The 16,182-nt window shown below is 38.7% G+C and overlaps 3 protein-coding genes across 4 annotated transcripts; 1 reads left to right on the forward strand and 2 right to left on the reverse strand.

Annotated features, from left to right (window-relative positions):
• Nucleotides 1-7: 7 nt before the first annotated feature.
• Nucleotides 8-4,439, reverse strand: ift22 (intraflagellar transport 22 homolog (Chlamydomonas)). The gene is made up of 5 exons (XM_034703838.1): nt 4,157-4,439; nt 2,242-2,324; nt 2,064-2,150; nt 418-620; nt 8-334 (listed from the first exon to the last, which is right to left on the reverse strand). Exons 1-5 carry the CDS (start codon nt 4,193-4,195, stop codon nt 186-188), a joined length of 561 nt encoding a protein of 186 aa, XP_034559729.1. The 5' UTR covers nt 4,196-4,439; the 3' UTR covers nt 8-185.
• Nucleotides 4,440-4,537: 98 nt separating this feature from the next.
• LOC117826521 (outer dense fiber protein 2-like) lies at nt 4,538-14,710 on the forward strand. 2 transcript variants are annotated; one of them, XR_004634058.1, is made up of 19 exons: nt 4,717-4,836; nt 4,959-5,130; nt 5,694-5,820; nt 5,937-6,068; nt 6,145-6,219; nt 6,515-6,586; nt 6,671-6,787; nt 7,181-7,366; nt 7,471-7,580; nt 7,674-7,809; nt 8,046-8,156; nt 9,246-9,350; nt 9,689-9,847; nt 10,267-10,367; nt 10,451-10,613; nt 10,970-11,095; nt 11,205-11,374; nt 14,095-14,358; nt 14,474-14,710. XR_004634058.1 is itself a non-coding variant. In XM_034702633.1 (17 exons), the coding sequence occupies exons 2-17, from the start codon at nt 4,967-4,969 to the stop codon at nt 11,376-11,378; spliced, it is 2,058 nt and encodes a 685-aa protein (XP_034558524.1). In that variant the 5' UTR covers nt 4,538-4,630; nt 4,959-4,966; the 3' UTR covers nt 11,379-12,799. The 2 variants fall into 2 exon arrangements, 1 of the variants encoding a protein (XP_034558524.1); XM_034702633.1 differs by lacking the exons at nt 4,717-4,836; nt 14,095-14,358; nt 14,474-14,710 and adding an exon at nt 4,538-4,630 and having other exon boundaries at nt 11,205-12,799.
• LOC117826524 (CCN family member 1-like) lies at nt 13,524-15,776 on the reverse strand. Its single transcript, XM_034702637.1, has 5 exons — nt 15,600-15,776; nt 15,285-15,498; nt 14,827-15,177; nt 14,450-14,655; nt 13,524-14,324 (listed from the first exon to the last, which is right to left on the reverse strand). Exons 1-5 carry the CDS (start codon nt 15,639-15,641, stop codon nt 14,022-14,024), a joined length of 1,116 nt encoding a protein of 371 aa, XP_034558528.1. The 5' UTR covers nt 15,642-15,776; the 3' UTR covers nt 13,524-14,021.
• Nucleotides 15,777-16,182: the final 406 nt, after the last annotated feature.

Below are 16,182 nucleotides of genomic sequence, written 5' to 3' on the forward strand. Positions count from 1 at the left end.
TACTGGGTATTCTTTTCCACTGTGAGTTCATATTTTATTTAGATACAAAGACTTTCAGAAAACAAAACAAATCAAAAGTACTTCAGGGAACTATGAGAAAAGTTTGGAAGTTGTCATACAAAGCTGAGTGACACCAACGATAAAGTACTAAGAAGTAGAACTTACTCGTGAATACCACTCTGCTGCTATGTAATTATAGACATCTCTTCTCGCTCTCGACTTTCTGACATCGCATTGACAACATTTCCCAAGTATCTTTGGAAAGCTAGCTTCACATCCTCAGGTTCGTCCTCCAGGTTGGAGTGAATAAGCGGCAGTCTGCTCAAATGTGAGGCTGCATTAAAAAGAAGGAAGAAGTTAGCATGTTTCTCCATAATAACATATGCAACTGCTTTGGGAGGCATGCAGAGGAAATACCTAAAGGCAGCCGTCCGTCTTCTACTTCGCTGCCAGGTTTGTGGTGAGCAATAAGAAGACACTGGTTGTCCTGCAGACTTTGAGAGGAGATAAACATTGAATGCCACGTCTCTATTTCCTTGAGGTGACTTGGAACATCTGGATTAAAAACGATCACAACACCGCTGGAGTCCTTCATCAGTGCTGGCCAGCAGGATTCAAGTCTATGGAGAAAGTATATTATATGTCTGTATCTTAGAACAAGATACTAAAGAGACAACCACTTATCAACAGTGAGGGTATGGCAAAATATTGATATGGGCAAAGTGTCTTTTTCAGTCAATCATATACAGTGGATAGCAAAAGTCTATACACCCTTGTTAAAATGCCAGGTTTTGTGATGTAAAAAAATGAGTCCAAGATAAATCATGTCAGAAATGTTTCCACCTTTAATGTGACCTTCAACATAAACAATTCAACTGAAAAAAAAATCCAATCTTTTAGGGGGAAGAATAAAAACTAAAACAAATAAAATAATGTGGTAGCATAAGTGTACATACCCTCTTATAACTTGGGATTTGGCGGTGTTCAGAATTAACCAATCACATTCAAACTCATGGCAGATAGTACTCAGTATACACCTGTCAGAATTTAAAGTGACTTTGTAAAGATAAAGATCAGCTGTTCTAGGAGGATTTTCCTGACATTTCCTTAGTTGCATCTTGCAGCAAAAGCCATGGTCCACAGAGAGCTTCCAAAGTATCAAAGGGATCTCATTGTTGAAAGGTATCAGTCAGGAGAAGGGTAAAAATGTTCCATGGTCTAATGAAACCAAGGTTGAACTTTTTGGCCATAATTCCTAAAGGTATGTTTGGCATAAAAACAACCCTGCACATCACATAAAGAACACCATACCCACAGAAGCATGGTGGTGGCAGCATCATGCTTTGGGGCTGTTTTTCTTCAGCTGGAACCAGGGGCTTAGTCAAGGTGGAGGAAAGTATGAACAGTTACAAAAAATAGTCAGTTTTAGCCCAAAACCTCCAGACCTCCGTTAGAAAGCTGAAGATGAAGAGGAATTTCACCTTTCAACACGAAAACAAACTAAAGCATTAATTCAAATCAACAAAAGCATGGCCTCACCAAAAGAAGATTAAAGTTTTGGAATGGCCCAGCCAGAGTTCAGACCTGAATCCAAATGAATATCTGTGGGTGGTCTAAAGAGGGCTGTGTACAGGAGATGCCCTCACTATCTGATGGATTTGGAGCTTTTTTTATAAAGAAGAATGGGCAAATATTGCCAAATCAAGATGTGCCATGCTAATAGACTCCTACAAAAAAAAGGAGTGCTGTAATAAAATCAAAAGGTTCTTCAAACAAGTATTAGTTAAAGGGTGTGCACACTTATGAAACCACATTGTTTTGCTAAAATATTTCAATTTCTTCCCAATTGAATTGTGCACATTATTGGTCACATTTAAGGTGGAAAAAGTTCTGATATGATTTATCTTAGTCTCAATTTTTTACATCACAAAACCTGGCATTTTAACAGGGGTGTGTAGTCTTTTGCTATCCACTGTATCTTAATATATCATACAATAATTTTGCAAAATCAACAAGGTAAGAAAGAAGCCTCGATTAATAAAAAATGTGATAATTTATCTTACTTGAAGTCTCCTGAACAGTCCCAGAGTTCAACCTCGCATTGCCCGTTGTCTCCACTACCTTCAGACGGAGATTCAAATTCCAGTATCCTTAAGAAAGGAAATGTTTGACGTTGATAAATGTTAAATTATTTAGTTGATTTTACTCTAAATTCAAAATGACTTTCTCAAATGTTCTTACCTCACTCCTTGGGTAGGACTGTATTCACCTCCTGTATATTCTGATGTCTCTGCGAGGAAATTTGCAAGAATTGTTTTCCCACTCTGAAGAAAAACAAGATGGACAAATACTTTTAATAATATCATTTAAACTTTTAGAAAAAAACTGACATTAGCCATTACTCTTTTCTTTGGATCTGCAAGGTATTTTACGAAATCAGGCCCCTGTCATGGCAATAATGTGACTGGTCATAAAAAGAAAACCACATTTGTTTCCTATAACAGTTTATGGATTAATTATCTTTACATGTTGCAGTTGCAGGGGTATAGTTGGTCTAGCCTTAATGATGAGAGTTATCATTCATGTTATCAGTTATACTATTAGTTTCCTAAAGGACAGAGTTCAGTCACATTGTAGCAAAAACTTATTTTTGCCTTTTTTGCAGTCATTCGCAAAGTACAGAGTGACTTCTTGGAACATTTAAAAGGTAACTGAGACATATCTTCTTTTAAATTGTCTATCAAAACCTTCTTATACAGGGAGGCCTTCTGAATCCTGAAATCTATGGTTATATTTCTGTCTTCTGAAGTCCTGTTTTTCCTGCCTCTCCTACGTTAATGTGTGTATCTGCTTATTATTTTTTCTGCATCTTTGTTGTGAAGCACTTTGTAATTTTACATTGATGCTCTTTCTTCAATGAATAGTCAATACATAGTGACTATTTGTTACTTGCTTTAGGTAAAAAAGAAGGTCAGACTGCTGGAAAACTTCTAGCCCTGGCAGACACAGCTCTACTTCAGAAAAGTATGGTTCTGGCTTTAAAGAAACAATGCAGGGAGTGTTAAATATTTTTTGAACCAAATGTATTTCTATATGAGATCGTAAGGTGTGGTATCTGGTCCACGTGGAAAGAATTCAAACGTATTGACATACTGTAAGTTAGTTAATCCACTTATGAGACCTAATGCCTATCATAAAAATGTAAGTTGAGTTAACCCTCCTGATATCCTCAAATGCACTAACATCTTTCATCCTTGGGGTCAATTTGACCCCAGCACTTCAAACCTCCAGAAAGTGATTGTTACCCAGGTTTATGTGTCAGGTACTTTATGTTTCTTTGTTGACTACCTAAATAACCCTTTAAATAAAACATATTTCAAGAATGAAAACAATTTAAAGCATTTAGAAGGGCTTTAATTGTAAAACAGAACATCAAACTACTGCAAGTTTGTCATGCTCTCGTCGGCCCTGCCTTGTTTCTATGTTATAAAAACGTATGACACAGGACACATCATTGAATGTCTTTAGAGACATGTTGGCTGGAAATATTATATCTCAGTCTAAAGGTTGGCGGTTCAATCGAGCTCCTGCAGTCACATGCGGTAGTGTACTTGGTTATAGTGACCTCAATATCATCCAAAACAACCAAAACAAATGTGTGTAAAATGTTGATATTTCTTATGTTATATACAGCTAAAACAGCCTGGGGTCAAATTGACATATATTTTTTTTTACAGGAAATTGGAACATAACAACTTTTGATTTTATGTTTTCCCAGTTGTGCCTATTATATTAGGAAAAGTCATGAAATATGAAGCCAAAAAAATTATGTTAGTCATTAATTTAGACACGTTAAACATTGAATGGGGTCCAATTGACCCCAAGGATAATTATAGGGTTAATAGTATGCGTTACGTTAAAGTATGCTCCTATGTAAACACGGGGAGGTATTAATCCTCTCTGAAATCCTGTTTTCTCGATTATAATTAGTTTGTGAGCATAATCGTGAAAAGGTTAGTAAGTTAACGCAACATCTCTTATGCATATACAATGCTACGATTTTACTGTTACCTGTTAACTAACGACATGAAAGCAAAATATGTGACCACCTACTGAGAGAAGTGCATGTATGCATGTATATATTGCATTAACTTACCTCATTGGGACCAATGAAGAGTATTTTTGCTTTGAACATCTCCACTCAACAGAAGACGAGCATTAGCTAAGTTAGCTTCGAATAAGACGCTCCGGCAATGGGAAGTGACGCCACCAAACAAATTAAGAAACGATGAATAGATATCTTCACATGTTCATACTGGAGTTGATTTCCGTCCTATAATGTGTGTACATGATGTTAATAATCTTCTACTGTCGCTTGAAAAGAGTCCCAGGTACTCTGGCAGTAAACTTCCTGTTTGTTTCTATGGTTTCCACCACACTCATGTTCATTGGTTGTTCTAATTTTTAATCAAATTAAGCCCGCCCTCTTTTTCCTTGGAGAGCAAATCAGCAGCTAGAAAAATTGTTTGACGTCATTACGTTGCGGTGGTGCTAACCAATCAAATTGAGCCTCCAAGAGGGGGCTCTTCAGTTTGTAGAAGCGTTGCTCGCCAACCGACACAATCCAAGTGTAAGTCATGTTTTATATTTTGAATGGATTAATTTGTTGCTGATTAAAATGTTGAAACTCTGAGAGTCTTAATGTTTGAATCATTGGGGTTGCCTTGTAGAGTTAACTGAGTGTTGGCTGTCGTAAGCGCAACGTGAAGCTTAGCACCCACTTATCTTGATAGTGTCAACTGTGTTGCTATGGAGTAAGGTCAGCTAGCTTGAATGGTAACTTTGCCTTTTTTCTTAATAAATACAAGTGAGCACCTTGGATAAACACAAACATAAGTGGTACTTTTAAGTCAAGTGTCAATCAACTTCCTCCTCTTATCTGTATTTTGTTTTGTCAGTAGTGGGTATGTCTCCAGAGGATGAGCTGCAGAGTCCCCCTCTTGGTTTCAGCTCTGCAAGGGATGGTGTTACTCTGAGCTGTGCTGATCTTGCAACCTCTCATGAGCTGGGGAGAAGGAACAGAGCCCGCAGTAGTCTCCAAACAAGAACCCTAGAGGCTGACATCAGCTGGTGAGGTCCTATGATGCATAAACATCTGACACACAGCCCAATATGTGGGGATAAACATCCTCACTAAGTCAACTAAGATTCAACATTCAAGAAAGCTTTATTGCCAAGTGAGCTCGCATACACAAGGAATTTGACATGGTGAATGGAACACTGGTACTTAACCAGACAGTAAGGACACGACAAGACAGTAAGGACACAACAAGACAGTAAAGACACAACAAGACAGTAAGGACACAACAAGACAGTAAAGACACAACAAGACAGGACAATAAATATGTCAACCTAAACACAAATCCAAAAGTTCTAAATAAAAATAAAGATACTATCTGTACAAAGAAAGGTGTACAAGTACTTTTAAAGACATGAAATAAGCCAAATTAGCCTAAGTCAGAGTGCACATGTAGATGAATATAATAATAAGATATGTTATGGGATAAATTGCAATATTGCACATGGTTATGAGGTATTGCACCAAAAATCAAAGTAACATGTAACATGAAGTGTTTCCTTCCTGTTTGTTTTAATTTTTAATAAACATTTATTTTTTTGTTTTATTAATTCAGCCATGGAGATTCTGCCATGGATGGAAAAAGCAATTTCCTGAAAATACTAACAGCTGCAGAAGCAGCTGCTAACTCTGCTGCCATTCAGCTGGTGTCTTTTAAAGATGCCATGGAGGACGAATTTGCTGTAGGTTTTATATTTTGGCTATTTTGCATGCATCCGGTTGGGTTTCTAACAAATTAAAAAAATAGTTCCAGCATGTATGACTTAGAATTCTAACTTTGCTTTCTCATTGAATAAAGGATTCAAGACAGACTGCCATCGACAAACGCAGAATTACGAGGCAGAGAGGACTTTTGCTGGAGAAGCTGGAGGATTTCAGAAGAATAAACAAGTCTTTCCGACAGAAAATGAAACAGCTCCAAAATGCAGAAGTTGGTAACAATAATCCTACCTCTGACCTAAAGGTGTCCATAACTTGTATTTGATACGTCGTGTCTTTCCAAATAGGCTCAACGACTTGATGCTGACAACCAAACAGCCATTTTATTGAAGAAGATCTCACAGGCTGAGAGTGAAAATGAGGTGAGTGTTTCAAGATTTGTATCCAGTGACTGAAAGGTAAGAATAGAATTAAGCTTTGTACTCAAATATTGAGTCAGTGCAAAGGGTTAATCTTTCCAAATCTATAGTACTTAATATTATGGGTTAATTTTGACAGCTTGTTAAATTGATGCCAAGGCTGTATCATACAAAAAAGAAATTACATTAAAGCATCTGTGGTGTGAGGCCAAATGCACTTTCATTGTACAAGAAATGTAGATTTCAGTTCATTACAGTCTCAAATGATACACTGATTGCTGTGTATTTTCTCCTAAAGCATTTAAAAAGGGATTTAAGCGAGTCAGAGAGAAAAGTTGAGGAGCTGATGAATCAGCGGAGAGAGGAGCAGGTAAGGACATCAGGAGATTTAATAAATGTCATCCAGATCCTTTGGGTAGTATTTGAAAAAATCTGTCTACAACGTTTTCAACAGGAGAACATGAAGAGCGCAATTCACATGACCAAGTCTGTAGAGGCGACTCGTGCTCACCTGCAGGGGCAGCTGCGCAACAAGGAGGCTGAGAATAATCGCCTGACCGTGCAATTAAGGGTAAAAAATGCTTTAATCTGCTACTTTTTATGCAAACTGTTTGAAAGTTGTAATCCTGTGAGTTTTGATTTATTCAAAGAAATAAACCTCACCTGCTCGGAAAACAGTGCAGATATTTTTTTGGAGTTTGATCATGTTTAAATTGGAGAAAAGACCAATTCAGCCAGAAAATAGTGCTTCAAACACACACAAATATAAAGTAAAAGAATCAAAGCAGATGTCCAGATGAAGTCATGCATTTAAAAGAGCAAAAGGACATTCAGAAAAAAATGAAAATAAATCTAATGACCTGCAGTTCATGCTTATTTCTAAGGGTGCTGCTAAAGAGACCAAAATGTAGACCTCTTAAATAGCAATTTAAGAGCAAAACTTTATGTGTTTCATTTTTTTCAGACTTTGGAGAGAACCCTGATGCAGCAAAAGATGGAGATTGACGATTTGAAAGGCTCTATCACACCTATGACTGAAAAGGCAGCACAAGATAAGGAGTCTCTGAAAAAAGCTACCAGAGCACAGAAGCTGAGAGCTGAGAGATTTGAAGCTGCTATTGAGAAATGCTATGCACAGCTCAGGGAAAAGGTACAGAATCAGTTAATTTTGGTTATACGTTCAAATTAAGTTGTTAAAAAAAAGTGTCTTCTCAGGATCTTGCATTGATTTATTTTTAATTGGTTTCCATTTAGGATGCTCAGCTTGCCAACGCCCATTCAGAGAGAGACTCCAGGAGAAAACAGAAGGAGCAGATGACAGATGAGAACAACAAACTTTTTGCTCACATAGAGTTGTTAAAGAGGTTGGTCATTCCTTCTCTCCCACACAACAGCCCCCTTTTTAAAGTGGAATTGAGTTTTCACTAATGAGTTTTAAATGTGTGTTATCAATAAAGTCAAATTGCAGACCTGACGGCGAGGCTGCAGACAGAGAAGGACGAGCTCAACGCAGCCAATGACAAAGTGATGCAGCATGTTGAAAAACTCAGAGCTGAAAATGGAGATCTCAGCGTCAATAATGCAACACTCAAGGTACCAGATGTCAAACAGCTTCCACCGGGGAATCATTACTGTGAAAGATGTATAAACCTTGCTTCATGAATGTGTTGTCCATAATTACTCTTACAGCCAGTCATTACTCCACAGGAAACAAACAGATAAACAGCCAGTCCGTATCATCTGTTGATTCTGTTTGCTCATCAGTGAAAGTCTGAAACATTCTCTGTGATTTGTTTTACTAAATTATTCTCATGTTTGTGTGATTACAGGCATCTATCGCTCAGTTGGAGCAGCAGCTGGCTGATTTTGAGTCGGCGCTGATAGAAGAGAAGATTACGTCTCAGGAGAGGAAACATGAAGCTGAAAAGTACCAATTTCAGGTTTGATTCTGCTCCTTTTCCCCTTTTTTAGAGCTCACACCGGATGATTTTTGAGGGTTTTGCAGCTATCAGCACAGAGTTCAGATGTACAAAGATGTAATTTGTGAAAAACATCTACACATAATAACACATATGGTACTATTAACTCGCTGTATTTATTCCACACATGTTATGAGTTTAAATAGACAGATAACTTTGAAATCTTTAAAACCTGGCTTACTCAATTTTCTGAAATATAAATGTACTCATCCTGGGTGTTTATGAGTCTGTTTTCTGATAGATAATAACGCTGTGGGGAAGAGAGCAATAGGCATGAGGCCGGAGAACACAAAGAAAAATACTGACAAGCTCTACACTGCTACAAAAGTGTTGTGATATGATTGCAAGCAACTATCTCTCATGTCTTCTGACGTCCTTAAAACATCAAGTTTCATGCTTTTTAACATTGTTTATTTTTCTGTTGGTTTGATGCTTCATGTTAATCTTCTGTAAGCGGTTACAGAACAATGCTTTAAAAGTGCTTTTCAAAAAATCATTGAAAAAAAGTTTAAAAAAAAACATTTTTAACTTTTTTATTAGCAAACTCAAGACCTACCCTTATATTTTGCATTTAACTATGTTGTATTTATCTTATATCTCTGTATTTATTAACTTGTATTAAGTTAACTTATTCATTTATTTGGTTGTGTTTGAATGCCTCACGCACTGTCTTATTTTATTGTTTTTGAAATATGGTCATTTTAATATTTTGATATTTTTATTTGAATAGTTTATTATTTATTTATTTAACTTTTATCTTACTCTTGTTGATTTTTTCTGGATTATTTCATGTTATTTTTTTATCATATATACTAACAAATGTTTTTTTTTGCTTTCTATTTTCATTTTTAACATTTTATAGTACCTCTAGTGTTCCCTATACGTGACCCTATGACAGCGTCAACTGAGCTCTTGTTTTTATTGCGTCTTATATTCATAATGTGTTCTGTACATGCATCGTTGGGTGAAGGTGGGTGGGGGTGGGGTCTTATTGATTGCTTTTTTTTTCTATTTTGATCTCAATTTCTGTTTATGTTTTGTGTTTTCCAGGCTGCTGAGCTTCAAGTGGAAGTTCAGGATCTGCGGATAAAATATGCAAATCTTTTACGAGAGGTAGAGAAAAGACGAGATGGAAAAGATACTGAGGTTGAGAAGGTAAGCGTCTGCCTCCTAATAGAAAGAGTTTTTCAATAACTAATGAAAGTTTTGAGCTCTTTCATGTGCACAATTGATTACAAGTTAATATATTTGAATATATATGTTGTGTTTTGGGTGAAGAATTTTTTGTTATTTACATTTTCGTGCTGTTAAACAGCACCATAGCATATGTGGCACCTTCTAGGTTGCAAAACACTGCTAGAGCTCAGTTAAAGAAAAACATTTCGCTCAAAGACTTTCACGCATCTGTTTTTAAAGGTGTGACAAATATGTAGCTTCATATTCTATGTATTCCCCACACGTACGACTCTTGTCTGCCGTCCTGTGGAGCCCAGGTGAGGCAGGAGCTGCAGAGGCGTGTGGAGGAGCTCCAGTCTTTTCCTGACTTACTGAGCGCAGCTGAGCAGAGTCTCCTCGAGTGCCAGGAGAGCCTGCGACGCTCGGAGAGGAAGTGCTCAGAAAAGTCAGAGTCCGTTAGGCAACTGCAGGTTAAGGTGTGCTATGTGTGTGGGTCAGAGAATGTGTAACAGCCATCATGTTTCCTACAACTGACCAGTAGGCAGTAGCATCATGTCATGTGTCTGTTGGTGCATCGTGACTGACCCCGCAGTGAGAGGACTTTTGTGTTTGTGCAGAGAAACTGTCTGAGTGCAGAGGAGTAGGTTACAACCATTCTAACATATGGACCCATTCATAGTTGTGTTTTTGTGCTGTGTAAGACATTTCCCAGCATCAACATGTTTGTGTTAGTGTTGATGACCTTTAACTTTGAAAACTGCCTGTTTTGTGTTTGCCAGATTGTGTTGAGAAGCTTTGTTTGGACAGTTTTGCGTGTGATTTGAAATCTTCTTGTGTTCGCTGTTCATATTTAACCACTGCAGGTGATTCTTAATTTTACTTTTCATGTGCACAGATGGAAAGTCAGACAAAACTGCTGTCATCTTCTGTGGAAATGAAGGACTCCATTCATGAGGCCAACTTACAACTTCAAGATAGAGCCAGTTCAGTCCAAAAGTAAGGCTCCCTTTTACATCAGAGTGTCAAGTGTTTGTTTGTGTACAGTTAGAAGAATGCAGTGTTTCATGATGTGTTCATAGGCAGATGGAGAAGCTGCAGCAGGAGAACCTTGAGCTGGTTCGGAGCCTTGCGGGTCAGGAGGAGGCTCTCGGGTACAGTAACCGTCAGCTGGATCAGCGCACGTCAGAGTGTCAGGCCCTCAGCCGGCAGCTGGAGGCGGCTTTATCAGACGTCAAACAACAGGTGAAGGGTAGAGGTGGACCATCAACACCTGAGACAAAGACAGATGATGACGAATCAAGAGTTTTCCTGTGAAATGGCCTCTCTTAATATTTGCTGGTATCTCAATGCAAATCCATCAATCTTTGTGGGATCAAATTTTGCAAATGTTCAATTTTTGACAACATTCAAAAGAATACAAATTTAACTCATATCTTTAGAGGACTTATTTGTACTTAATTTGTGACATTACACCAAAATAAGGCACATTTTGTAAGTTCTTAAGTCCTATAAACACTCTGGTTCCTTTGACACTATATTTGTTCTCAGATAAAGAAAACTGGGCTTTTATACTGATGTGTTTCACTTTACCTCTTCAGGTCAACAACGTAAAAGGCCGAGCTGTTTCCAGAGAAGAGACCCTTCAGACTAAAATCCTGGAGCTGGAAGCTGAAAAGAGCAGAAGGGATAACGAGCTGCGGCTTCTCAGCCAGAAGAAGATCACTGTGAGTCCATTGCCTCTCCCTGCTGCCAAACACCATCTTGATGCTTTGGATCAGGCTCTGATATCGATGATAAGTATCAATCTTTTTGTGTCTGTATCTTCATCTTCAGGCGGAGAAACAGTTTGAGCTGCGTCTGAAGGACCTGCAGCTCAGCCTCGACCAATCAGAGAGCCACAAACAGAGCATTCAGAACTATGTGGATTTCCTGAAAAACTCTTACACGACGATGTTCGACGAGGGGCTGCAGACGACCACTTTTGGATCATCATATTTTCTAAAGTAATTAGAGGTTTAGTTTTGGATTTTGATTATTTATTTATTTATTTATTTATTTGTAACAAATATTATTATTTAAAGGAAGTGGGTGAAATCATTACTGTCAAAGAAAGTAAGAGCTTAGTGTGCATAAGATGTTTTTTGTCTGTCTTTGGGTAGAAACTCTACGATCTCTGCAGTTAGCTGAGAATGTAGGACTTTGTTTCTTCAACTTTGTTGTTGTGCAAGAGGTTCTGATGATTGTTTTTAGCTCATGTCCCTGGATGTGGGAGCCTTGGTGTCTTTTTCCCATGAGACATGTCAGCATTTGCATATATTTTTACCAATTTAACTTATTTTGTGGAGTATGGCTGAGATTCTGACTCATTTACTTATTTTGAGTTATTAAAGCAGCCATTACTTAAAGACCTACTTATTATAACACTTTAACGCTAGTTATCTGTGCAACACCTGAAACAATGAGTCCACTTGTCGCTTATCACTTTAATTGAAAACCTTTGTTTTTCTAGACTGCTGTTCTATGAACTTAGGAATCTGAAGATGCATTCCTGGGCTCTGAGTAACTGTGGAAGCAAATGTGTTGCTCTTTTCTGATATTCCTTTACTTCATAATTAAACCCTAGATTGACAAAAAGGGTTCACCAGCTGGAGAATATAATGTGCACTAGGTGGAGCTGTTTTGTTCGTCTTATTTTTCACCTGTAAGTGTCTCACAATGCAAAGTGAGTTGGTTTACATTCTGAAGGTGACTACATGTGCATCAGGCTCAAATGAGGTGTCTCCTTCCATCACCTTAAACTGTACATACACACAATATAGAAATAAATTGTTGCTCAACTCCAGTTGTGCTTAAAAATTAAACATTTGTTGTTGCACATGTCAAGATAAACTGCTAGAATATCTTTTATTATGGTGATCCATTGAGAAATGCTTAACCTCGGCTCCCATTCAAGCCATGATAATTGTCTCACTGCGAGTGACGCAGATGATGGGAAATCAGGAATTATATCTCAGGATCTAATTTCTCTGATATCCTGTGCATGCTACAATTGAACGTGTCTGTCTCTGTAGTAATGATAGAAAATGTGTGATTATTATATTTAATGTGTTTACGTTCTGATTTCAGCTGGACTGAGATCAATGATGCTGTAGATTAATTGTTCAGCTGTCAGATGTGAAGCTGAAGCCTGCAGGGTTGCAAACATAATATATGAATGACACGCTCCTCTGGGAGATCTCCAAACCACTTTAAACTCTGCTGCTGCTTTGCTCTCCTACTTTTATAATTAAAGTTTTCAAACAGAGAGTGCAGGTATCTGCTGCAGCATGATTTGAAAAGGCTGAACTTGCACTGTACTTTTTGTTCTGTTGCTGTTTCTTGCGGCTTCTTCCTGTATCTATGGTAATAAAGTCCCCTATGTGTCCAGACCTGCGTCCAGACTCTGATGTGGTCTTGCTGTGGACAGACTCCCTCTGGATGATCACTGTTCCTCTAAAGTTCTCAGACACAAAGCTCTATTGTGCTCTCTGTCAGGGGATGGAAGCATTTCATCCCTGCGTGCGTCAATACCCCGGTTTTTCCTTTTTTTTCCCCCTTCTTCCCATTCACTCTTGCCCTTGCCCTTTTATGTAACTCTGCTGATCATGCTTTGAGGAATTTGCTTTATCTGCTGTTTGCTGGAAATTAGCTTGAATTAGTTCACACCATGTTGGGAACAACACAAGCTTTTGGGAGTCAAATTGGTTGGATGACCTACATGTCTTGTTTTTTTTCTTGCAGTACATTTGTTACAATCAATCACAGTTGCACGCATGAAAATGTTAATCTGAGAAGCATGTACTTAATCCCTTAAAGTCGCATTTAGACATAGGAAAGGTGGAAAGATGATTCTCTTGTACCCTATACCTTGCACCCAGCATCTGTCCAACAGCAGGAGAACCCCTCTAAGGTTTACGTTTCACCGGTTCCTTTAACTATTCTGTGGTGTGTAGCTCCTCTCACAAGTGGGTCAGCCAGATGCAGGTGTAACAGTATAGCTCATTTCCTACTTGACACTGTTACAACAGACTCCTCGAGAGATTACATTTTTTCACACTGCTGCAACCCAAGAACCCAAGCCTCATCTCCCATATAGAATTATTAAAAAACTACTCAGTTTGAAGTGTTTATTTGTTTAAAAGAAGGATGAATTTGATATATTGGAAGTTACAGCTGTCTGTGAAGTTTATTTTCAGTCTAACATTTACAAGTACAAAACAACGCTATTGTACAATATCTCATGATTAACTCTTGTTACACATAACCTGAACATCAAATTTAAACCTTATAGATAAAAGATCAGTACAGTAAACAAACAGGGCGACATCTGCAATGACTGATAGAGTAGCTGCCATAGTCATTTCCATGATGTCTTGTCTACAGAGGCTTAAATATAATGGAGTACAGTTATGAATTAAAATAGGAGAACACAATTTGGTGTAATAACAAAAATAAAAGGATTTTCAAAATGTGAGAAATTGTGCTTCAAAGGAAGCAGAACACAAGGCTCCAATTGTATGAAGCAGACTTATAAATTAGATACTTCAGGACTTCTACCCTGCACCCTCAGATTCCCTAAAAGTCTACACCTGAAAGGATTTCTCTTGCACTTCATATTTTCAATTTGTGGATATCATTTAAAAGTCTTTTGCGGAATACTTTCTTCTTGTTGCCGCCTAAACAGTTCAGGTCACACTTGCAGGACTCGATCATCATCACCATCCTGCTGACCAGCTCTCCATTTTTGCACCGGAAGCGGACGGGTGAGGTCTGGGTTCGGTGAGGCCTGCAGCATCGCCGGTCCGAGCAGGAACCGCAGTACCTCGGCTGGAACTTTTTCAAGCTGTGGCAGCTTGCAAAGGACAGCCTAACCGGACGTCTGGACTTTTCTGTGTGGCTGCAGTTCTGACCTTTCTGTTGAGACAGGACATCTTAGAACTTCCAAAGAGTAAGTTATGTTAAAGATCTCATTGCACACAATGATTCTTATACTACACTTTTTTTTTTTTTTTCAATTAGCTCTTTAAAGTGAAATGTACCTTAAATTTGTTGAAATTCATAAGGTTGCATGGGCGGACTTCACAGATCCGAGTCTCTGTCACCACTTTGCATTGGGTGTTCATGTTGGTCACCCTTGTGGACAGTCCTGGGCCACAGGATTTGGAGCAGGGTGCCCAAGCTGTGGTCTTGGATATGCAATTGACTCCTCCTATCATTGTTTGTCTCACTCGGTGACTCCTGAAGGCTGCAGAGAGAGAGAGAGAGAGAACGAAAAAGGGTTAGACTAGTTTAAAAAGAAATTAACACTTGATTAAATAAAACAATCCATGCAAACATGACTTTGATTTTTTTAATTATTCCTTATATTAGTTCACTCTTTCTGATCTATTCAATCTTAAAGAATACATGTGCTCACCAGGCAAAGACTTTGCTTCTCCTCCCCACACTGGAGCCAGCTCATTCTCATTGGTCAGCTCATCTTCGGACTTAGTGTCTTTGCTGTGCTTTCTCCTGTGTTTCTTTCCTTCAGTACTGTCTGTCTTTTTGTCCTCGGGGCAGATGAGTTGTTCGCAGCACCTTCCTGGGACTTTGACCCGCCTTGGCTTGGCACAGGCCTGTTTGGAAAGGGTGAGCTCATGCGGGCAAAGAGAGACACATCCGACTGCACCATCCATGCAAGTGCACTGGTGTTTGCAGTTTGGATGGAAGATTTCTCCGTTCTGGTAAATCTTGTTGTTGTACTCGCATGTTCTTCCATCTGATTTGGCTGTTTTAGAGAAACACAGACAGAAAAGAGTTTTGAAATAAGAAGAATAAAGCAGACAGATTATGCCACTGAAAACAAGTAATAGACTGAAATTGAACTTGTTGTACCTCGACAGATGCCCTTAGCAGAGCCATATCCCCCTCCAAAGTTGCACTCCAGTCCCTTTGTGTGATCACATGGCTGACTTCTGCTGCAGTCTTCAAAGAGCTGCCGTGCACAAATTTTACAGCATCCGCAGCCGTCCGGCATGAGACTCACTCCTGATGCACATGTGGGGGTGTCAGGGGGACACTGGCAGTCCTTTGGACATGAAGCTGACACCTAAGATACCACACAGCACAACACACATTTCTGTTATAAAATCTGCTTCCAAAAATGACTACAGATAAACAGGCAACTTATGAATGAATAGATTTGCTCACCGGTATATTACAGAGGATAAAAACCACACAGACTTTCCACATCTTCAGCAGTTCAGCGTCAAAAGATCTCTGTCAAACGCAAGACCTTGCAGTGGGTTTACAGGTAGTTCCTCTCCTTCCTTTTTGAGACCCAATCCCCCTTTTATAGACCCCGGGAAGAACTGACGTCGACTCAGGCTGAAGAGGTGTCCCAAAACTATGAGAGGAATGCTTCTACACGCGTCCTCCCATAAGCCCATAAGAAGCCCCCCTCCCTCCCTCCTTCCCCCCCTCCTTCCCCCCCTCCCTCCCCTCGTCTCTCCTACCAAGCCAAGAACCACCCAGTCTGTCTCACTTCCATTCTTTCAGGGCTTTAATTATATATTTTTTTATATCACTTTCAAAACCATGAAGTGAAAATAGAAAGAATACATTTCAAACATGAAGTGGAAAAGTTCCTGAAATTATTATTAGTATGTAATAAAATATTGAAAATAGGAAGTTATGTTCCTACTCTGCTTATTATGTTCACTTAATTGTTATTGTATTTTAATACCACCTTCTTTATAAGTTTATCTTCCTCTTCATGCATCCTGTCCTGTCA

The sequence above is a fragment of the Notolabrus celidotus genome, chromosome 15 (assembly GCF_009762535.1).
Source record: "Notolabrus celidotus isolate fNotCel1 chromosome 15, fNotCel1.pri, whole genome shotgun sequence".
In the NCBI taxonomy this organism is placed as follows: Eukaryota; Metazoa; Chordata; class Actinopteri; order Labriformes; family Labridae; genus Notolabrus; species Notolabrus celidotus.

Bases quoted from the DNA above. Each gene is read 5' to 3' on its own strand.
- LOC117826521 (XM_034702633.1), top strand. From the start codon at position 4,967: ATGTCTCCAGAGGATGAGCTGCAGAGTCCCCCTCTTGGTTTCAGCTCT. The intron at 6,788-7,180 runs GTAAAAAATGCT...CATTTTTTTCAG, and splicing joins GCCTGACCGTGCAATTAAGG to ACTTTGGAGAGAACCCTGAT. The intron at 7,367-7,470 runs GTACAGAATCAG...GTTTCCATTTAG, and splicing joins ATGCACAGCTCAGGGAAAAG to GATGCTCAGCTTGCCAACGC.
- LOC117826524 (XM_034702637.1), bottom strand. From the start codon at position 15,641: ATGTGGAAAGTCTGTGTGGTTTTTATCCTCTGTAATATACCG. The intron at 15,499-15,599 runs GTGAGCAAATCT...GTGGTATCTTAG, and splicing joins TTATCCTCTGTAATATACCG to GTGTCAGCTTCATGTCCAAA. The intron at 15,178-15,284 runs GTACAACAAGTT...TCTCTAAAACAG, and splicing joins TGCTAAGGGCATCTGTCGAG to CCAAATCAGATGGAAGAACA.
- ift22 (XM_034703838.1), bottom strand. From the start codon at position 4,195: ATGTTCAAAGCAAAAATACTCTTCATTGGTCCCAATGAG. The intron at 2,325-4,156 runs GTAAGTTAATGC...GTTTTTCTTCAG, and splicing joins TCTTCATTGGTCCCAATGAG to AGTGGGAAAACAATTCTTGC. The intron at 2,151-2,241 runs GTAAGAACATTT...TCCTTTCTTAAG, and splicing joins AGTCCTACCCAAGGAGTGAG to GATACTGGAATTTGAATCTC.